The 23,274-nt window shown below is 37.4% G+C and overlaps 1 protein-coding gene across 2 annotated transcripts; it reads right to left on the reverse strand.

Annotated features, from left to right (window-relative positions):
* Positions 1 to 988: 988 nt before the first annotated feature.
* On the reverse strand, positions 989 to 14,109 carry LOC149204154 (protein trichome berefringence-like 7). 2 transcript variants are annotated; one of them, XM_089394649.1, is made up of 5 exons: positions 13,861 to 14,109; positions 12,338 to 12,816; positions 11,570 to 11,959; positions 1,692 to 1,850; positions 989 to 1,537 (listed from the first exon to the last, which is right to left on the reverse strand). In XM_089394649.1, exons 2-5 carry the CDS (start codon positions 12,814 to 12,816, stop codon positions 1,222 to 1,224), a joined length of 1,344 nt encoding a protein of 447 aa, XP_089250775.1. In that variant the 5' UTR covers positions 13,861 to 14,109; the 3' UTR covers positions 989 to 1,221. The 2 variants fall into 2 exon arrangements, with proteins under 2 accessions (XP_089250775.1, XP_089250774.1); XM_089394648.1 differs by lacking the exon at positions 13,861 to 14,109 and adding an exon at positions 13,434 to 13,850.
* Between the last annotated feature and the right edge of the window lie 9,165 nt (positions 14,110 to 23,274).

A 23,274-nucleotide genomic window follows, 5' to 3' on the forward strand; every position in this document is an offset into this window, starting at 1 on the left:
AGAGCTGAAATTTCTAAGCTATTTGCTGTTGTTAAATCCCGAAAAAAGAGTTGTAACCAATTTTCTGAAGCTGAATAAAAAGCACAAGTTTGTTGGATTTCCCACATTGGGGTTTCCAGGGTAAAAACTGTGTCGAATAACTTTTTATGTGCTTGGTTTTCTGTTTTATTTCTGCTGTGCATAACTGAGTTAGGAATCCAGATATTTTTTTGTTATAAAATTTAATATCTGAAGAAATTAGTTTTATTTCTATTCTGAGAAATTTTATCGAACATTAAATCCAATCTGGCTTCATGAAATCTAATAGACACTCTACCAAGCCTCTCCATATACCGATTACAATTAAGTGCATATACAACAATGTGAAGTGGTTTGTTCATCCTATACCATCTCCTTTGAAGGTATTTGGATCTACTGTGTGTGAAACTATACCAAAAGGTCCCACCAATAGCAGGTAGCTATAGCTTGATCCATCATGTTGTCAAAGATCTCATGATTTTTTTTAAGACTGGGAGGATCTGAGTCTGTGGGATGAATAACCTCTATAATAGGTGCAATATTAAATATAACCAAGTACTTGCAATCTACCCACTAATCATCATCTATTTTTTCCTCTAAGCCACTCAGGGTTTTCAAAGTTAAAACTGTGATTTGCAAAAAAACGTATATGCTCAGTTGATGTAGTGGATGTATTGCTTGATTTCAAGTGTTCATAATTTTTCAGTTCCCATGAATTACCGGGCCATCTTGTTGAAAAAAATTATTACACAATATCTTTAGTTCTTAATCAGAGAACGGTCTTTAGTTTCAATCCTTGTAAGGGGGTGTTTTTATGAAACAAGCATAACTACATGTCGGATCCTTAGCATATCCCTTCAACAATACAAGACTCATCAATAATTATAGATAGCAAAGAAGATGCCATCACCCTCGCCTTGTTTGTCCCATCAATTCTCATTTATAGTGAACTGCAACCACCAATTCAATATGTACAAAAATACTGATCACATTTTACAAATTAAATAAATTGAACCACGATTGTTTGTAAAAATGAAAAGGTTGTGTTAAATTTTTTTTTATCACCAGATGCCTGAATAGCTCAACTCAAAGAAAGAAAATCGGAAGGCCACCATTAAAAGCTTTTACGATATAGCAACACAATGACCATTCAGAATGTTACAGATTTATGATATAACAGAAGGAATTTCCCTGCTGCTTTTCCTACAGCGTAATATCTGTTCCCCAGACTCCTCGTCCTTCCATCAATAGATAGCCAAAAAGAAGCTCATTCCACATGTCAGGTACTCCAGGAAGACACCAATGACTACAGTCTGGCACAGAGGGCATATCACTCCACTGACCAACATGTGCGTCACTTCGATACGCAGATAATGTTGTAACATTGAGAACTGTAACAGGAACTTTCATGCGTGTTACAACATCCACCAATATCTGAGACAGAGGATACTTCCCAAGATTTCCAGGATCCGATATAGGGTATTTGCTCACCTTGCATACTTTTGTAGTAAAAGAGTTCCTGCAAATTACAGTATTTAGTAATTCCCTAACATATGTTCCGCTTTGTATGCATTATATTAAAAGACGCCAGGAATAAGCGGTTAGATTCATCCACCTTAGCAAAGCTTCATCTTAATGATAACAAAGTTCAAACTGTACAGAAATCTACTTACCTCCAATGGGAAGGCTCAAAACTGCGGAAAAATACATGGGTTCTGCTCGTATTGACAGTACTTTCCACCCATGAAGCCCAGGTACTTATTGCTTTCCGATAAGCATCACGAATTGTCATGCCCAACTTCAAAGAGTCACCTACCTGGAAGTAACACCCCCTGTCTGGATCCAGGTGTTTCCAGGATTAGTGTGATAAAATGCTAGTAGATTCCTATCAAAAATCCAGAAAACATGCTTACAGAACTTCTATGCACATACCACATATACCCCATTCCCTCCCCCCCACGCAGTATACACATTAAAAGGAAATAAGGGCAAACGAAAGAAACAGAAAACCATCCAGGTTCAGACACGTGCTAGTATACATTTTCAAGGCTATAGAAAGAATATAAAACAAGTTTCCTGGGACATAACTCTAGAACTCGAATCTGTAGTACAGCAGATTAGGCCCTTAACCAACTGTGACACTGATTTCCACAACTGGAAATCAGAAATATATTTGAAAAGTAGGTTGTTACCACTCTGTTAAAAACTCTTTCAAAGAGTATGATAATCCCTTTTGGTTTAAATTTTGTTGCTTGCTAAGCAGGTTATTGCCATTCTGTTAAATGGGTGTGAAATTTATTCCTACTACTTGATAAAGATGATCCCTAAAGGCTAAAACAACACTATAGAGATAAGAAAATATTACGAGTGTCAACACAAGAGACCACAAAAGTAGGTCAAAGGGACTAGCAGGTACATTCATTTGTTAAGGCAGAAACAAATCATTCCACATAAGAGTCAAATTTGGCATAGATATGGTTGATCCACCAGAGATGACAGAAACTGAGACAACCAGGAAGTAAAACAGAGAATCCACAATCATTCACAGCATTTATTAGTCTTGTGGGTGCTAGAAAGACTTAGCACAAGGCATGATTATTAGATCTAAAAATGGCAACTACCAATATCAAGTTTGAAGACCGGTTGGATGGAGCATCTAACTTCCTGCCCTGGAAGGTAAGGGTCACCTTGTTGTTGAAGGAACATGACTGTTGGGAATTTGCAGAAAATTTGTTCCTCAACCAACAAATCCGGCAGATAAGGTGGCTCATGTAAAGGACATCAGAGCCCATCGGATTATCATGGACACTAAAGAATAATTTGATCTGGCACTTAGCAAAGAAGTAATTGACTAGAGAGATGTTCAACGCTCTAGTGGACCTGTTCTAGAGTGACAGCATGAACAGGAAGATGATCTTGAGGAGCAAGCTCAGATTCATCCAGATATTGAGGTTTGATAACGTTACCAGTGATTTCATGAAGATCACCCAGATACGGAATCAGCTTGCAGCCATTGGCAGAAAAGTGGATGAGAAATAACTCGTCAATGTGGCACCGAATGGATTCACCAAGCCATGGGACCATTTGACAAAGGAGTATATGCTCACGAAAAACTTCCCAACTGGGAAACGGATTGGAATGATTGCATCCAGGAAGAGGCATGGGAGGAGTTTAAAGCCAACAAGCAAAGAGATGGAGAGGAGAAATTAGCCCTGGTCAACCAGGCCAACAAGGGCAAAGGGAAGGGTTCCAAGGGTAATAGTGAAGGATCACAGCCGGGAAGGACTTGATCAAGCTCAAGTGCTTCATTTGCCACAAGAATGGGCACCAAGCATCAGTGTCCAGAGTCGAAGAAGGGGAATGGGAAGTCACAGCAAATAGAAGCATCAGCAGAGGTACAGCTTGATGTGTTTGCAACAAAGTTGAAGAACTTCTCATTGGTCTCTTGTCTATCTACCAACACGATCACCAAGAGTGCTTGGTACTTGGACAATGGTGCATCACACCATAAGACAAAAACATGGGAGTTGTTTAGTAGTCTGACGAAGAAAGACTTGGGGGTTTATTATTTTATTATTATCCAATTTTAAGGTCACAGCCAAGCCAGACACCAAATTGGTGTATGAGACCCCCTTGTTTGTGGGACAAGGGACCCACCTCCACACAGCTATTTGACTGCTAAATCTACGAAGGCATATATACTCTACCCCCCTCTGGTTTTGAACCTGTGACCTCTTAGGAGGAAACACATGCTCTTGACCATTAGGCCCACTCAAGCTATATATGTGGAGCTTGGTAATGATGCCAAGTATGCAATGAAGAGAGAGGGAACCATTAAGTTCTAGCTCAACTCAAGAGGAACATTGGAAGACAAGGAGGTGTTGTTTGTACCAGGGCTAAAGAAGAACTTGCGCTCAGTCTCAGTGATGGAGGACAGAGATATAAGGCCACGTTCATAAATGGGCAAGTGCTTGTTTGTCCAAAGGATACCAGCCCGGAACCACAGTAGTGATCAAGGTTGGAGAGGGAAAACTTGTTCAAGCTTTGGTACACAACAGTGACAACCTGTGGAATTTGTGGCCCAAGAGGTTAGAACACCCACACTATAAGGTGTTGTCGATCCTTAGGGAGATCAACATTGGTCTCACAGATTTCAGTATTAAGCAACAGGTCATGTGTAGGTGTGCACTTGGCAAGAATGCCAAGGATGCTTTTCTAAGTAGCGAATACATCCAAGCGGATCTTGGATCTCTTCCATTTAGACGTGTGTGTAGTATGTACCAATGTAAGTGGCATCAGTGCAGGGAGCACTACACCATGTCACGTTCATTGATGACTATTCTAGGAAAACCTAGATCTTCTTCATGAAGACCAAGGATGAGGCCTTCAATCAACTCCAGGAATTCAAGGCCGAGATGGAGAACCAGACAATAGAGAATATCAAGGTCTTGAGGTCAGATAATAGGGGTGAGTACACCTCCAATTTTACCAAGATCCTAGGATGGGTCATTACATCAAGAGCAGTAAACTCGAAAGTCTCAATGGCAGTGGGGCTCTAAAGTGCTCTTCACCAAAAATGGACAATTGATTTCGAAGCAAGGTTGGAGAAGTTGACAATTATCCCAATTTTGGGTCCAACTCTAGGATTCCACTTATCTTCTAGTCAACAAATGTCTTCCAAGAGATTGGGAGATTGTTGGGGTTTTTCTACAGAGTGGACTTCTCATACTTGCAAGCCAGTTACATGGGTATGGCACATATTCTGGCGGGGATAAATCTTTCCAAAAGGCTTGGTGGATGCTATCTCCATTACATTTGGGGTCCTTGTCCATAAGCAATCTTTGGATTATGAAGGTATACCCTTCAAGTGTGGATGTCACACCTATGGACATTTGGGAAAGGATTGCTCACTCTCCAAAAAAGGCAAAAATGGGTTCCCAAGGAGGTCTTGGATAAGGAGTTTCAAATCCCCTCTAGGAGGTCCAAGTCAGTAGTTCCTACTTGTCCAATTGGAAGCCCTTCATCTTCCTAGCAAGATGCTTTGGAGGTTCAGAGCCCCCCCCCCCCTCTCAAGTATGGAATCTCGTATTCAACCCTTTGCTTCTCTTTATGTTGATTTATTCATTTTTCATGGCACATCCCTAGGTTCCCCCTCTCCTTCTCACCCTATTGGAGACCACCTAAGAAATCTCTCATGTCTTCCCTTTCCTCTCTCATCCCCCCTGTTCTCTTTCAATTATGTCTTTTTCTAATCCAACCTCCTCATTCCCTCCTTTCCACTCATCCACATGAGGTGGAGCCTCCCCCAATAGTCTCTATTCCTAGTTACAATCTCCAATCAAAATCAAAGATCACCACTTTTCGAAGTAGAAAACTTTGGGGGAGCTCTTACTTGACTCTACCCTTGCATGCAATTTGTGACGCATCAAAGACCCACAAGCAAAACCCCTATTCGAGGGCGAAAATCACATCTTTCTGTCACACAACATCACACAAATGCAGAACTTAGAATAGGGAAATAAAAATCCATTATCAGGATCCTTAGAGCATCAACCCCTTTAAAGTTTCCTCTATGAAGATGTTGTCTTTGAAATATCGAGGATTAGCCAATCCTACCAAAATGTTGGCTATAAAGAGTTTCGTGAGGATCCATTCTCCCCAGATATTTTTTCTTGAAGAAACTATGATGGATGGTGACAAAGTTGTAAAGTTAATTAAGGATTCTCTTCCAAATTGGGAATTTTTAGCCTTGGATGTGTCTAGCAGATTAGGAGGCCTTATCTCGAGATGGTTGAAGGATGTTTTAAAGCTTTTGTTTGCATGGTCAATTGAATTGGGTCTGGCAACAGAGTTTCATTCACTAGACCTGAACATGTCCAAAAATTGTCTCAATTTGTATGGTCCATACATATATATGAAGGAATTTTGTGAAATCACCACAAAGAATCCTCATACAATCTGGTCAGATTATTATTGGAGGAGATCTAAACTTCACTTTGGGGTCATCTAAAATATGGGGCTTTTCTGCTCATCCTGATTCTATAGCAGATTTTATGTTGAACCACTTGAAAGAAATAGGGCTTCTAGGCATACAATCACCTAAACTTTTGCCCACCTAGAGAAACAACAAAGCTAGGGAGGCAAGGATTGCCAAAAGATTGGATCACTTTCTTATCTCCAAATCAATCCTTAAAACTAAATTAAGATTTTGTCAGTGGATCTTAGTGGGCAATGATTCAAACCACTGTCTCATCATCTTAGAAATGATTTCTTCCTATCCACAGCCTCCAAGTCCCTTCAAAAAAACCTACATTGGTTTGAAGATCCGTCCTTTTATCAGGCCATCAAAAACATTTGAAGACCCCACAATTTTGCAGACAAAGCATCACCTCCGATCCAATTTCAAGCAAATCTAAAAAGGGGTAAAGCAGCTACCATTTTCTTGGGCTTTGATAAAGAACTGCTTAGACAGAGAAGCTGAGGGTGTCCTTTTATATATTTCTCAGTCTCAGCTAAAAATCTTGGAGTATGAGTGTAGGAAATTCTTCTTGTCCGAGAGAAGGAATGAAGAACAAAGGGTCGTGCTCAAAAATTGCAAGCAGGTGATGACAACACAATTTTTCATTGTTTTGCCAATCATAGTAAAGCCATAAATAACATTTGGAATATATCCCGGGCAGATGGATCTCTCACAACATCCTTCTCAGACTTCGCAAATGAAGGCAAGGCACTTCAAATCTTTACTCCTTGAAAAATTGAGGGCTACCACTGGTCATATAGCTCAGGAAGAATATGAGAGGCTTATGGCGGAATTCTCAAAGGAAGAACTGGAAAAGGTCCTCCATAGTTGCCTAGGGAAAAGCCCAGGTCCTGATCAGCTTCCGATAGAATTCTTTCTTAAATGCTACAATTTTATTGGAGAAGATCTGCCCAAGGATATCAAACACTCCATGACCACTAGCAAAATTTTAGCTCCTTTCAATACTAACATCATTGAACTCATTCCCAAAGCCGACCATCCCTCTTCATTTGATCAGTTCAGAGCCATTTCCCTCTACAACTCTATTTATAAGACCATATCAAAATTAATTGCCCTTCATCTTAAGGATGCCCTCTCTGAAAATATTTCTCCCGAGCAATTCAGATTTCTCAGAGGGAGGCCAATTCACGAAGCAGTTTGGCTCAATAAGATCTACACTCTATTAAAATGGGATATCAGAAAGCAATGATCTAAGGTGTATCTTTAAAAGGCTAATGGCAGAGTTAGCTAGCTTTACATTAGGCTTCTCCTCATCCGCCTGGGATTGTGTCAACTTTACCTTAGGCTTCTCCTCATCCACCTGGGCCCTAAATTGCATCAGCACTACTTCCTTTGCCCTTCTGATAAATGCTGCAGCTTTGTCTCCTTTTAATGCAGAAAGAGGATTGCGCCAAGGATGAAACCTCTCTCCTTTGCTCTTTGTATCAGTGACTGAAGTCCTCAGTAGACTAATAAACGATGCAAAATGTCAAAATAATTAAGGGCGTCTCCATCGGTCAAAACTGCTTCTTAATGCATTTGTTCTTTGAAGATGATATTTTGTTTTTCTCATATGGGAATTTAAGGCATCTGAAGCATTTAAAAGATCTACTAGACATATTCTCAATGCTATTGGGATGGTCATTAATAGATCAAAATCTTCCGTGTTCTGGTGAGGCTTTTATCTGATAAAGATATTCTAGCAATTGAAAATCTTCTTTCTCTCCAGCTTGCAGACATTGAGGAAGGCTTTAAATATCTGGGCTATATTCTCAAGCCAAACAAATATCTAAAATCGGATTGGCATGGCTACTGGCTAAAATCGAAAAACAAAATCATATTTGGTATAACAGATGACTCTCTTGTGCAAGCAGGTCAGTAATTGTGAAGTCTGTTGTAGAGGCAATTCCAGTATATTGGGCTTCTTTGGCCTGGATTCTGAGGGGGATATTAGATAAAATTATACAGATATCCCTTTGTTTTCTTTGGGATAGAAAGGCAGAAAAAAGATCCTTTGTATTAGCTTCCTGGAAATCTATAGACCTGCCAAAAATTCAAGGAGTGTGGGGGTAAAAATACACCTATCCTGGTTCTCAAAAGATCTTGCTGCAAAGAATGTTTGGCGTCTGATCCATGATTTGGACTCTGGGCCAGTGTAAAGCATCAGAAATATATCAGTCCTCTTTCCAATTCAGATTGATCAAGTCTCCATTGAAATCATGAAGGAATGGCTCTATAATATGGAAAGCCCTTAATCAGGCCTTTCCCCTCATCAAACAAGGACTCAGATGGAAAATTGGTGACAGAACACAGGTGCTCATAGGGAAGGACCCTTGGATTGGCAGCCAAAATAATCACACACTGTCAGACCAATTAATTTCTAGGCTTAACAGGGAAGGATTTCTCTTTTTAAACCAAATCTCTTGCCAGGACTTCATTCAGGGATCTCAACTCTGGGCTACTGCCGCTGAACTTCGGTTGGAAGGACACCATATTGTGACCTGGAAAATATTCAATTAGTCTCTACAACAATCATTAGTCTCTCTCTCTCTGATCAGCCAGATCAACCTATATGGGTGCATAATCACACTAGGGATACACCCCCAAAACTGGCTATCTTTGTATGGCATAGGGACATCTGCCCACATCCGATCCCTGGTGGAAAAAGAACTATGGAAATTGAAATGCCCTCCGAAAGCAATACTCTTTTAACTTTATGTGGCTCCTCCTCTGCAATAAAGCACTGACTTGGGACAACCTTCAGAAAAGTTCTTTTCAGGGACCCCAAATGCTCCCTGTGCCCACAAAATACTGAATGTGGATCACCTCTTCCTTCATTGTCATTTCATACAGGTTGTGTGGGCAGAAATTCGTAATCATGAGGATCAGTCTTATATCTGGGAAGGACTCTCTTTCAAAGAAGGCCTAAAAATGTAGTTCAGCCCAACACAAAAAACATCACAGAGCCCTTCCTCTTACTGTTGTGTCGGGGTCTGGCTAGAGAGAAATCATGCTATTTTTTAAAATATGGTACCTTCATAAAAATTGCAGTTCAGAGCTTAGCCATTATGGATTCTTTTCACAATATCCAGGACACTTCACAAAGGCCCCAACGACCTAAGATTATTATCCAATTCGACTTGCCATGGGCTTTCTTGACAAGGCTGCTCAAGAAAATCCCTCCAGGAGAGGGGGGGAGCATGGGGAATACTTTATCTCTCTCATGTTCATCATACTTCCTTTTCAGCTAGTATAAGCTCTGTGACCAATAATTATGCTGAGCTAATGGCCTTAAAACTATTACTTCACCTTGCAAAGGGATATAACACATACTCATATTTATGGAGATACCTTGATGGTTATAATTGGATGAAAGGACTTATATATAAGGTTTATAGTGACTTTTTCGGAAGTTGAAAGCTATTGGTACAGAAAATGTATAATGAATTTTTTGTTGAGATTAAGAATCAGTTTTCTGCATTTTTTTGAACATAATAATTTGCTGATCATATTCTGGATAGCTGTTTTTTGAAGCTTCTTGGCCTAGGAGGAATGCCATTGGCTATGGCTATATATATATATATATATATATATATATATATATATATATATATCTTCTCTTCCATGTATATATATAGAAGAACAAACTCTTCCATGTGTTCTGGTTCAAATAAAGAAGTCATAACAATGATTAATTCATAATAACCATTGAGCGTTATAACATATCCATTTGACAACACAGGCAATGCTTGCTGTTCTTTTCTGCAAGCTAGCCAAACATTATATTGCTGCAGCTCTGCCTTGTAGTGGCATTTCAATGTGGGCAGCACATTCTTATAGTTGGCCAAACTTTTAAATGTCATTACCTTCTCCATGAAATAGCCTTAAGTCCCAAAACAATTAAAACATATGAAAAACACTACAATACGGAAATGAAATAGGATCTCTCTACAGGCTATCAAATCCAAAAGGCTTTATACATGCCTATTCAAAACCTGGTGTAAAAGAACGTAATCCATTTTACATGCACCAAAACATTTTCACCCCAACCCAGGCTACAGCATCTCTTCCATCTCTCAACTGATTGTCCTCTGTCACACTAGCATCTCTTGCAAACAAACAATTACCTTAAATGGTCTTTTTAATAGTCCTTAGCCTCTGCTACCTTAGCATTTCTTGCAAACAAACAATTATCTTAGGTGGTCCTTTTAATAGTCCTTATGAATATTGTAATATTACTTAATACTTTCATAGTATAGTTGTACAGTATGCCAATAATTTTTAACTTGTCTTCCCACATGCTCTGCTATATGCACTACCCCATCAAAACACTGCATCGTATTACAACTGTAAGGAAAAATAAGGAGATAAACAAACCTATTACCAAGTAGAAGCAGATCTCAACGAACAAACCCAACTAAAATTTAAATTGAAGAAACCAACAGCTAACACTTCATTGGAATTAGCTCAGTCATGGCCCCGCAAAGGCCAATTTTCATCACTCTTTTGCTGCTAGACTGGGGAGAAAGTCAAAGAACAGGTGTAAATATTTGTTTTCAGAATTTGACTGAGGACACCTGGAGACAAACCTTCACTGATGGCTGAATCGTAATCTGTTTGTGCTTTTCAGACAGTGTTCTCTCTTCTGTCAAAAGGATTACCAAGGAAAGAGTGGGGCATCATTCAAACTATCAGTTTTGGTGTGGGTCCTCCAAGCTTTCTCCAACAAGAATTTGCAGGAATTAGTGGCCAGTTATTTTTATTATCAATTAATCTGGCTGAATTTTATGTGTACTATAATCAAACAGATTGATTGGCAACATGTGCTGAGTTTCAGCTGACCTTGGTTTAATCAAACAGACTTGATTAAATTAAACATGCCTAGACTTATCATCACCCAAGACATTTACAACTTATGAGAAACTACAACAAATCACAAGGCCGTGATGAGAAATAGAAATTACAAGAAATCACAAGGCCGATAGAAAAGGCATAACACTAGAGTGTGACTAAACAGCAAATTCGAAGTAACCCCTGACAGGCACAGATAGTAATAACTTAAAAATTAAAAGTGGTGTGTGTCTGTCTTATCTGGCAATAATTAGCATTAACTGAAATTCATTGTCGATTTGTAACTATAGTTAAGTATCATCTGTTCTTTTCTAGTTGCCTAGGGTTATGCACTTCAGAGGAAATACATTCTGTGATTGAAAGCATGTTATTGTAATGTTAAAGGTCTGCACCATTTTCCTTGATGTCTCCTAGTATCCATGTGTATACTCCACCTTCAATAGTTTCCTCAGTTCATGGTGCAAAACACCTGGAAGTAGCTTACTCAATCCCAAATCATAATAATCCACAGTATTTGTCTTGACCCGGGCTAGTATTAAATTCATATTAGAACACACCCCATTATCTCTGCAACGACTCGTCTATAAGTAAACAATAGCTAGAAGCTGAAATAAAGCTGCCAAAAACTTACCTAGTTTTAATGCAAAGAAAAAAATGTGGAAAGAGGAGAAAGATGCCTACATTTCATAGGTTTTGGAAGGTGTCCACCAATGTCCAGCATTGAAAATCAGTAAATCTGCTTCATGCCACTTTTTGTTTGCAACATCTGGCTTGTCCAACTTAAGAGTGGAGTGAACCCTTCTAGGTGCATGTTTAGGCGGACTTCCCTGGCGTACAAGAAAGGGTGACCGATAGTACTCAATGGTGAAGTTAAATGTACTAAACCGGACCCCCAAATATGGGATACGCTTTGCAATTTTGTTTCCATTTACTTCATAAACTGACTGCGTATCAGCTACACCTTGCATTAGAAGGCAGATAAGAGACTCCCATTGTGTTCTGGCCATGGAATCTCCAACAAACACAACACGCAAACCCTGCAATCTTCTTAGGATATCAGGTGCATTAAACCTGCATCCACACTAAGTCTAGTCAAGACTCCAGAGCTCCTGATTATATGTGAAATAAAATTAAAATAGTAAAACAGAATAGCTTGGAATATAGGCTTTCACAGTTTTATATATTTGTTAGAAAATATTTTGGCTGTAACTGTATTTAACATAAGTCATATTCTTTATTGCTCCCTGATGATGACTGAAGTGTTCACCCAAAAGTCGTTGGACTGTAAATTCATATGTAGTTACAGCCAAAAAATTTCTAACAAATTAGAATAGACGATATACAGCATGATAAAAGATGGAACAAGATAGATCATATGATATTGTGGTCTTCCAATGTGGTGCATAGTTAAAAAAAGCTAAAACTGCCAATGAGGTTATTTAGATTTACCTCGGTATATCACAACTCAGGGGTTGCCATCTCCATTTCAGGTAGTCTTTATCTTCCCGGCCATTGTTCTGACAACGAAAACCCAGTTCTGCAAAAGGACAGGCAGAGGCAGTGTACAAAGGGTATGTACTATCAGGAACCCATTTCCCACTGAAAATGTCACAGTTGTTTGAACCATACCCTTGAATGACATGGTTGACTCCAGCATCGAGTTGGCTAGAAGAAATAAACCCCTCGCCAGGAAACTGAGGATGAAAAAATCGATGGCATGTGATGATTATACTATAGATGAAGAGAAGAAGGACCGCTAAATAGCAAAAACACTGATGCCCATGTTTCTGCAGTCCTCCTGATCCAAAGCCATAATTCCTTTGAGCGAAATGATTCTGCAGAGTGAGAGCTCCAAGGGCAGTTGACAGTGGTTTAGTTATAGAGACATAGGCCGAAACGAAATAATTATATAATCGCCGGCACCTCATCTGGAAGCAAATTCAAAAAACAAGGCCGTTATGTAGCTGTTGCGAAGTTAAATATTTATTTATGGCTAGGCACCAGTAGGTTTACAACAGCATTTCAGCTTCTGATAATAGGTGCCGATGCACAAGATCCAATGGAAACTTAGGATGGATAATCACTAATGCCGTCCAGGCACAAGATCCAAGTGATAGCCAACCTAGTAAATGGCTAACAGAGGAGCGCTGATGTTGCTAGAGAGGAAGAAATTTGAGACCCGCGTCTCACAAATTATCCACATTGCCATTAAACTACAAGTTATTGTTCAAGAAACAAGGCTGTTTCAGAGGCTTGCTAGGATTCTGATGGCATCTCTATAGCCTAAAATATGATAATTTTACCAATCATCACCAAATGACAAAAAAAAGGTCAATGCCACTACAAATGACAATCGATTATACCAATCCGTACTGGTGCCGTAATCTACCGAAAGCATAAAGCAAGTTACAACAGGATAGCAAGTTACAACAGGATCGGCCAAAAGAACATGAACAGATTACATCAAAAAAAGGTAGGACAGAGTGCAAGAAATCAACTATCAAACCTAGATTCCCCTTCACTCCCAAATGAGAACCAGTCATACCTGTGCTACAATGCAGAAGTGACAGCACAAAGAATAGAGTAAAACATCAGAACCCTGATATATATTCATCCATCATACCCGCATTAACAAATCAGCAGCAGTGAGGGGGGTATCTGGTCACCTGGGTTGGGGCATTTTCAAAAACAAAAGCGCACTGTTATCGAGGATTCTCAATCTGATCATGGTATCAGTTTCTGATGGAGCAGATTACTGTCACCTGGGCATCGATACTGATATATGTTAGCTGATCGAGGAAAAACAACCGAAAGTATAAAACACCATTTCACAATACACGCATTCCCCCGAAATTGAAAGCGGACCAACCAAGATGAGAGCAGGTGGGAAGCCATTATCGTCATCTGTCCACCAGAACAGACATTATAATAAAAAGCAACAAATTGATTCCTTGGGAAAGAGGCGTATTTACCTTAGATTGGCAATTATAGATTTGCACGGTCCCATAGTTATTACAAGAACCTGCTCTTCCGAATCCCCTCTCTGAAAGAAATTGCAGCTGCAAGCTACGATGTGGGGCCCTCGTGAAATTAACGTGCAACCTGTATTCAACAGACTTACGTCACTCATCCACTCCATAAGCAACGATAAAGAAGCGGACAGGCGTTTTTTCAATTTTTTTGAATTTCTTTTTTATTTGTCGTGTGGGCCACGAATTCTAGTGATAACCCTGTCGTTGGAACTCTATGTTTCACCGCCCAAGCACTCATACCAATAGGAGAAGTTTACAGTCATTTTCGATATAGAATGAAATGATGTTTTAAGGTTCACAAGATTAAAAATAGTGGTGGAGGTTTGTTTATCAAAAATAGTGGTGGAGGTTTGTTTAGGAGGGTTGGTCGTCTACATAATTCAAGAGAATGTTATGTCAATTCTTATCATCTACATAATTCAAGAAAATGTTATTTCAATTCTTATCATCTACATAATTCAAGAGAATGTTACGTCAATTCTCATAACTCATTAGTATAGATTTATTTTAACCACGATGGAGAGATCACATTTCAAATTTGAAAAGAAAATTACATTTAAAGCGATTTAATCTTTTCTAACATTAAGAGATTTAATCCTTTCTAGTGATTGGTAAATATGTGATCAAAGTGGTAATTTTCATTGTTTATATTATAGTTATGAATAGTTTATCATTATCAATATTTTATATTAAAAATTGAATAAAATTAATATTTTATATTAAAAATTGAACGATATGTTATTTTATCTTTAATTAGTGTTTTCTTTCGAATATTGAAATATTTTACTAAGGTAAACATTAATACATAAATAAGATAGAGAGAGAGTTTACAATAAAATATATTAGTTAATATGGATATTCGAACAATTTATTTAAGTTGAGATATTTATTTCAGAAATATATATATATATATATTCTTAATTACTTTATTTCTATAAAGTTATATAAAATTATATTAAGTAAGATAGACATGGAAATATTTATTTATTACTTGAAGAGTGAAAGTAACATATCAAAGAATCAAGTAGAATGAAAGCGAAATATTGGATTGTAGAATGAGCTTTTAGATTTTTAATTGTTTATATATATGGTTATTTATTTTTTGTTTTTTTTTTTGTTTTAGTTGACATTAGGGAAAATTATTTTTATTATTTTTGAGGATGTGACATACTTAAACATGTCTTTCATACTTACATATGTCCCTTGGACTGTACAATAAGCCTCTTGGTCATGTTTAATTGTTTATTTATATGGTTATTTAATTTTTGTTCTTTTTGTTTTGGTGGACATTAGCGAAAATTGTTTTTATTATCTTTTTAGGACGTGGCATACTTACATATGTCCCTCATACTAGATTGTAAAATGAGCCTCTTGGCTCAATGAGCCTCTCTTTTATTTTTAACTAGCAATTGCACCAGATGTTGCAAAGGAAACGTCGTAAGACATAAATTAGAGAAGAATCGTGTCATATAAGAAATCATTGAAGATAAAAATTAGTAAACAAAATGTCATTCAAAGCTGGAAGATAAAGAGAAATCACTTATATAGTGAAAACAAGAAGTGATCACATAAACCCTCAAAGAAGCTTGGATAAGAAGTCAGTAAAGTCAATTACTTTGATCTAATTTTGACTTCATTCATTATTTTCCAACTTAATGATCACTCTAGGCAAGAGGATGGAAAATATGGAATCTAAAAAAGCCTAATCATAAAAATAAGTTGATAAAAATAAGACAATAACTTCACTTTCCATGGAAAAGGTGGAATATTTTCTTTGTCTCCATTGTTGCATTTTCCTTCAAGGTGAAGGTAAGAGTGTTGGAAATAATACTAAGAGGGGGGGTGAATCAGTATTATCAAGTCACTTATTTTCTTTTTCAAACCCAGATCATATACGCTACTTCAGTTAGATAAAACCGTGTATATACGCAACTGTTGAGAAGGAAACCCGCGTATGCAATGTAGCCTTATAATTTAATTTATCTTACTGATTTTGTTCATTAATCTGTGTATCCGGATCAAATAAATAGTAACCAGAAACAGTAAAACAGATCTGAAGACAATCACACACACAAGAACACAAGATATAAGGTGGAAACCCAATGTGGGTGAAAACCACCTGCTGCAATTCGTCTCTATCTTCTTTCAATTAGAAACTTCTTTTTACAATGTACTGGTGCAGTCCTTTACCAGTACGCAGGCTGCAACCTGCAGAGAGCTACAACCCTCTCTCGTTCTCCAGCTTCTCCTGGAAGGGAGCTACAACCCCCTTAGCTCTTGCACTAGCCAAGATACTAGTACGTAGGTGCTGGCCTACAGAAGGCTACAACCTTCTCTTTCTTCCAGGGACCACGTTTCATAAATTTTCAGACTGGATCCATGAACATCAATCAATCATCAAGAATTTCTGCATCAAACAATCTCCTTTTCACCAATTAGAACTGAATCAAGTAGATACTTCTCTGACAGTTGTACCCAAAACACAGTAACAGTAACCACACACCAAATTCTAAACCCAGACCACTGCAGCAATAAACAGAAGCAGCTAGATCACAACTCAAAAGATATACGCCACTTCAATAACCTGAAACCTGCGTGCATACGCTTCTGTGTCTGGATCAACCTGCGTATACGCTGTTTTTATTCAATGAACCAGCGTGTATACGTGTCTTCGCTTCACTGAACCTGCGTACAGATCTATAAAGGATAATTCACTCTTTCAAATATTCAGACACTAATTAACCCAGATTATCAGATTTATAGATCAAGCATGCGCCACATATAACAGATCAAAATCATACAAAGATACTATCATTCAAGCCTAAAGATTATGACCCATCAATAGAACTTATCCTTCTCTTTGCGCTAAGGTTCCTCCTTCATTCAGATCCAGATCTGCACCATAACCCCAATCACCAATATTTCAGATCTAGCACTTATTAGATATTCAATTAATTCAGATGATCCTTTGCCAAATGATCTCCTTCCTCTTTTATAGTCTTAGGCCTTTCACAATACCACGGTCCAAAACCATAATAGAACAATACCATGGGCCCAATACTTGGGATCAACACTTCTGACGAGATACCATGGTCCAAAACCATAGGTTCAAATACCAAGGACTAACTACCACGGACCAAAAGTAAGTTCTCCAACATATACGTGCTTTTCCTTGCGTGAAAGTGCGTGTATATGCATACGCGTCTTTGTAACGTATAAACCGCGTGTATACGCGCCTTCGTCTAGGTGAACCTGCGTATATATCTTTTTCTTTCATTCTGAGAGCCTGTACTGAGATCTGTCACCAAAGTGAGTTGCCATCAAGGACAACACCTATGCCATAGCTCTAAATCAGTGCCACAATGCCAATAAAGAGTTGCTCAAAGATAACATGACTACCTTCACATTCCACGGTGAAGGTAGGATCTTTCCTTCGTCTCCATGTCTACAACGTCGCATTTACCTTTAAGGCGAAGGAGTTGTTAAAAGATAAGATGACCACCTTCACATTCAATGGTAAATGGTAATGGTAGGATCTTTCCTTTGCCCTCATGTTTACAAGGTTGCACATGTTTTTAATGTGAAGGAAAGACATGATAATTATGTATTTAGTTTTACTAATTCAATTACACTATAGTTTGTTCATAAAAGACTTTATTAAACCAAAGGTTAGTATGAAGGATTATGAATTTTCATAAAGTTTTGCATTTAAGCTCATCTTATTTCATCTATGCATATAAAGAATAAAATTAAGATCGCTCTATTTCATTTTTTTGGTGAAAAGGATAACTCTAAAGTTCACAAGATTTTCAACACTAGGATTGTTGTACTGGAAGAAATGGAAGTGCATATGGAAGGCCACCATCTAGAATATGGCCGCAAAGAGTTGCAACAAGGGAAGCAGAGTATTCATCCACATATGGGTATTCTTATGAGTAGATGCCAAACTGACGAGACATTTGTCGATGTCTACCCTACAGGGGATCGAAATAAAGCATATGGAGCATTCAGTAATGTTATTCAGACAATCCTGGAACAACATGGGAAGGCTCCCATTGGAAACAAGGAATTGGTTTTGGGTGCAAGAAAATTGCTTCTGGAACAAGGGTACTCACAACATCCATGTCTATACTGCAGTGACATGAATGTTGATGCCCCTTTCCTGCACTAGAAATCAATGAAGAAGCGACCAACTCTCACAACATCCACAACATTCATAACAAAGTGTCAACATACATACAATAGATATAAATATTGTTGATGATGTCAAGTGTGATGTTAAAATTATTGCAATACCAGTGATCTTAAATATATTTACTCCATGTTTTCTTTGTATCTCGGTTTATTTAATTCAACTTGAGAGTGCAATTAAGTTATGTCAAATTTTCTCATACTGCTTAGAAATGGGTAGACCAATGCATAAGCATTGGTATTGTTATCCATTAACAAATTGGATTTCAACCAGCCGTGTGCATGGTGATACCCATTCCGGACAGAAGTTTTGATAAGTATGACAAGGTCAAGTTGAACAAAGTTTCATTCATGATTCTTGATACCAACCTTCAGTGTAGGTGGTTTTGAAACTAAAAATGATAGCTAGTTAATAAATTGAAACAAAAATAGAGAGAATGGGGTGTTCACAGTACACACTAAATCTAACCATTTTTCATCCATCTTCGGCTAAACAAAGATAAAATATATGAGTGAAAAAGATCCCTCCTAAAACTCTACATCGTAAATGACCCTACATTTACTCAATAACCTATAGACGAACTACAACAACATTGTACATGTGCACTGCATTCATTTGATTTGCTATCTACTATTATAGAAAACCCTAAATTGTTGATTAAATTCCCCCAAATATTCAGCTATATTTTATGCAAGTCTGACACCTACTTAATCAAATATTTTCAACTAAGAGCTAGTACATTAAACATGTTTTGCAAAACTCAAACTTGATTCTTGGTAATGCTTTTGTCAATGCACCAACCATCATTTATGGTGTACAATACACCATCTATATTTGAACCTTATAATTTCATGTAAAGTAATTAGAAGTAAAAAAAATGTGTAAGATATTTGAACCTTATACTTTTCAAAAATATTTTAACATGGGATTTAAATAAATCTCAAGATCTATGTTAACTCTGATTTATGTCTATATCAACTTCATATATATCTATATATAGAAAAAATTTATTAAAAGAAAATATTTTAATGTTATATATAATAAAATATTCAATGTGGGTTATGAATAAAATTTATTAATAACAACAAAAATCTTTCAAAAATGCAATTTAAACAATGAAAAATTACACATTGTATTTTGCACTCTAAAAGAAGTTTGCACCTAATAAAATTTGATCCCTCTCCACTCATTTAGATCCATGCTTAAGATAGATGTATACTGATTAATTTTTAAAGTGATGATGTAAAAATGAAGTTATTAGGATGAAATGCATATCCATATTTAGAGAAATTTAGTGATTTATTGCAAAGTTACCAATTTTATAGCCTAAATAAATTAAAACTCACACAGAACCTCTAGATCTAAGAAGACTAAACCCTTAAAACTAACCCTAAACTTAAATTTATTCAACTTACTAAAACATACTTGGACTTGATAAGACTTAACCCCAAACTAATGTTGAGTAAAGAAATGGATAGATATTGGAAGGTATCATCTAGATATAGGAGATATATAAATAAGAATAGAATGAGAGTTATATGTTCATGAAGGAAGCTCAAAAACATTTCTTCAAAGACACTCATCATGGGGTTTGTCGCCATCCAAAGTTGGATATACGTGAAGAAAGAAGCAATGCTCTTGAAGCCTCCGTTGGTCCCTCTACTAAAAAGGTACTCCTCTCCCAAAACACCATATCTTCTCGAGAGGCCCTAGGAGGGCCCGTTTGTCACTTTCTCTTTTGGTAACTTTATATTTAGATGCTAAAAATTATCCATGATTGCAGTGGAGAAGGAGAAGCTTGAACGGTTGCATAAATCAAGATTTTGTTGACAGTGAAAACAATAAGATCTAATGGTGGAAGAACTCTCAATCGTCTAACAATGGATCTGAGGGTGCAGAGGAGCACAAAGTCTCTTCAAGTGTCTATTGGTCCTTCTACTAAAAAGGTGCTTCGCTCCCAAAACACCATATCTTCTCGAGAGGCGATAGGCAGGCCCATCTATCACCTTCCCTTTTGGTAACTTTAGATTTAGATGCTAAAAGTCACCCATGATTACAATGGAGAAGGAGAAGCTTGAATGGTTGCACAAATCAAGATTTTGTTGACAATTAAAATAGTACGATATAATGGTGGAAGAACTCTCAATCATCTGACAATGGATCTGAGGGTGTAGAGGAGTACAAAGTGGCAACTGAGGGAGGAGTTTTTCTCAAAGAGAAATGCCTTACAACGTAAATATACATTAGAAATTCGATCCTAAACATTTATATAGTAATAATTATTAATTAAATTAAAATTATAAAAATCCTTAACATTCATATAATAATAATTATTAATTAAATTAAAATTATAAAAATCTTATTCCAAAATAAAATTTACACTTAAACAAATTTTTTTATTTTCAATATTCAAAATCCATCCACTTATAATTGGAAAAAATTTAGAGCTTATGATGTATGCATTTAGAGCTTATGACGTATGCATATTTGCTCATTCACAAAATAACATAAGCACATTGAAGATTCAAAAGGTCTACACGATTTTACTAATTCATAAAACATATAATAAAGTCTAGTAATAAAGTTATCCTTATGTAGATTGTGGATTTTGAAAATATTCTAAAATTTGGTTAAGAAAAATGATTTCATAAAAAAAAAGATGGGTTTTTTGGGATTCTAAATATTTTCCAAAATTTATAATCCATTTAAGTTAAGTTGGACACCGACTTATTAAGTTAAGAGCAATATATAGAAAATTAATACTTTTGCCACAACAATTATTTGTCCATCATTGCTAGACCCATTACGTTAAGAGTTATACACAAAGAATTCATAATTTTGCCTGGAATTGGCAAGAAAATGCATCTGTCGCTTATGTACAACATTGGTTGACATTTTTCATGGCCAAAAAAATAATAATATAATGTTTCACCATCTCTTGAAGTTCAAAATAATTATTGCAAATAATAGTGTGAATATCGTAAAACAAAATATAATGTCTTTTCCATCTCGTTTAGAAATTCAAAATATAATGTTAATTTTTATCTCTTTTGGAAATTGAGAACCTTGATGTTGATGGCAAATATTAGTGCAAACAAGACTGTGAATGACATTGTAGTAACCGCTACTGGCCCCATAAAATCATGTCTATATCCAAAGTAGCTACTCAGGAATTTGTTCACTTGTTGTTTTGTACCATTGGCCATCACCATTTCTTCTGAGTTATCCCCGAACTGAGACGTTGTCAGTCCATATAGAGTCCATGCAAAGGGGGAACCCCAATAATACCATCTCCACCACCTGGAATCTGCTGCAACAATTGTTAGTTTGACAACGATTTAGTAACTTTGGGTAAAATGTAACTAGACAGTTTTATACCGAAATATTAGTTATGTAACGACGGTCGATGATATAAAACTAACAAATGCCCATGAAATGTAATGTGCGAAGAATCATTGTTGAATAAAAAATTCCAATCCATTCAGTTTCTTGTCTTGGCTATTATGTTGAGCTTTCTTGTTTTCTTCATTATTTCAGTTATTCATACAACAAGTGGTATCAGAGCTCCGAGGGCGGTGAGCTTGGGCGTGAAAGAAAGCGGCTGTACCAGTGAGGCGTGAAAGGTTGTCTGTCTGTGCGTGAATCGAGCGTGAGACCAAGACCTGCGTGAGGCTGAAAGACCTGCGTGAGGAGTTTCATTGCTGCGTGTTAAAAAAAAAGGCACAGAGCCTGCGTCCAAGTGGAATTGTTGCGTGTTAAAAAAAGGCACAGAGCCTGTGTCCAAGTGGAATTGCTACGTGAGCAAGCTGCGTGTGTCAAGACGCTGTTTTCCAGCAAGGAACCGAGCCTGCTGTGTGGAATTGCTACGTGAGCAAGCTGCGTGTGTGAAGACGCTGCTGTCCAACAAGGAACCGAGCCTGCTGTGTGGAATTGCTACATGAGCAAGCTGCATGTGTGAAGACGCTGTTGTCCAGCGAGGAACCAAGTCTGTTGTGCAATGTTCTGAGTGAAATGTATTTTCTCTATCCGTGGTGCTGTTGCATATCAGAGATCGAGGAACCGCTGCCCAGAAGAAAACGCTGGTGAATCTGCCTGATTGCTGAGACCGGGTATTTTTTTTTGTGGTCAAATTTGAGAGAAACTTTTGTTTCAGAATTTTTTTTGAATAAAGTGGTGCATGTGAGGAAAAGAAGGCCGTTTTTTTTTTAAGGAAAGGAGAAAAGAAGGTTTTTTTAAAAGGGTTTTCTTTGAATCGAAAAAAACAAAGGTTTTTTCCCTGAAAAATATTCAGCAATTTTTTTTTTAAATTGAAGTAGGGAGAGTTAAAACTTGAAAATCCTTTGTTGGAATTGGAAATTCTTTTTTGGAAGGAGACAATTGAAATATTTTTTTTAAAACCCTAGACTGAAGATTGAAAGTCTTAGAAAATGGCCAAGATGTCGAATGCAAAATTCGAGGTGGAGAAATTCACCGGAAAGAGCAATTTTGCTCTTTGGAAACTGAAGGTTAGGGATTTGCTTGTGCAACAAGGGTTGCACAAGGCATTGGATGGGGCAACTAAGAAACCTGCAACCATGACTACTTTAGACTGGGAGGACTTGGATGCCCGAGCTCTCAGTACCATCCGGTTATGCCTAGCGGATGAAGTTCTCTTCGATATTGTTGAAGAGACTACGGCGTCAAGGTTGTGGGAAAAACTTGAAAAACTCTATATGACAAAATCATTAACCAACAGAATTTATCTAAAAAGACAGTTATACAGTCTTTGAATGAAAGAAGGTTCAAACGTTGCAAAACATTTGAATGTTTTTTAATACACTAATATGTCAATTAACAGATATGGAAGTCAAAATACAGGAAGAAGATAAAGCCATAACCTTGCTGTGTTCTCTGCCTGAATCGTGGGATCACTTCGTAACTTCAATCAGCTTCAGCTCTGCTGATTCTTTGAAATTTGAATCAGTCGTGGGAGCTCTCCTGTCTGAAGAAGTACGAAGGAAATCCAGCACTTAAACAGCTGCATCAAAAGCCATGGTCGCTAGAGGACGCTCAAAGGAAAGAGGAGAAAAACCAAGGGGGTCTTCCAGATCGAAATCGAAGGGAAAGAAGTGTAAGGCAAAATGTTGGAACTGCGATAAATTTGGACACTTGAAGAAGGACTA

Source organism: Pinus tabuliformis, chromosome 1_2, assembly GCF_031772625.1.
Source record: "Pinus tabuliformis cultivar Carrire ecotype Pingquan chromosome 1_2, CPIR1, whole genome shotgun sequence".
In the NCBI taxonomy this organism is placed as follows: domain Eukaryota; kingdom Viridiplantae; phylum Streptophyta; class Pinopsida; order Pinales; family Pinaceae; genus Pinus; species Pinus tabuliformis.

Coding starts and splice junctions, on each gene's coding strand:
- LOC149204154 (XM_089394648.1), bottom strand. CDS start 13,502: ATGAATATATATCAGGGTTCTGATGTTTTACTCTATTCTTTGTGCTGT. Junction 12,817..13,433: donor ACTTCTGCATTGTAGCACAG/GTATGACTGGTT, acceptor ATTTGCTTCCAG/ATGAGGTGCCGGCGATTATA. Junction 1,538..1,691: donor TTTGAGCCTTCCCATTGGAG/GTAAGTAGATTT, acceptor TGTAATTTGCAG/GAACTCTTTTACTACAAAAG.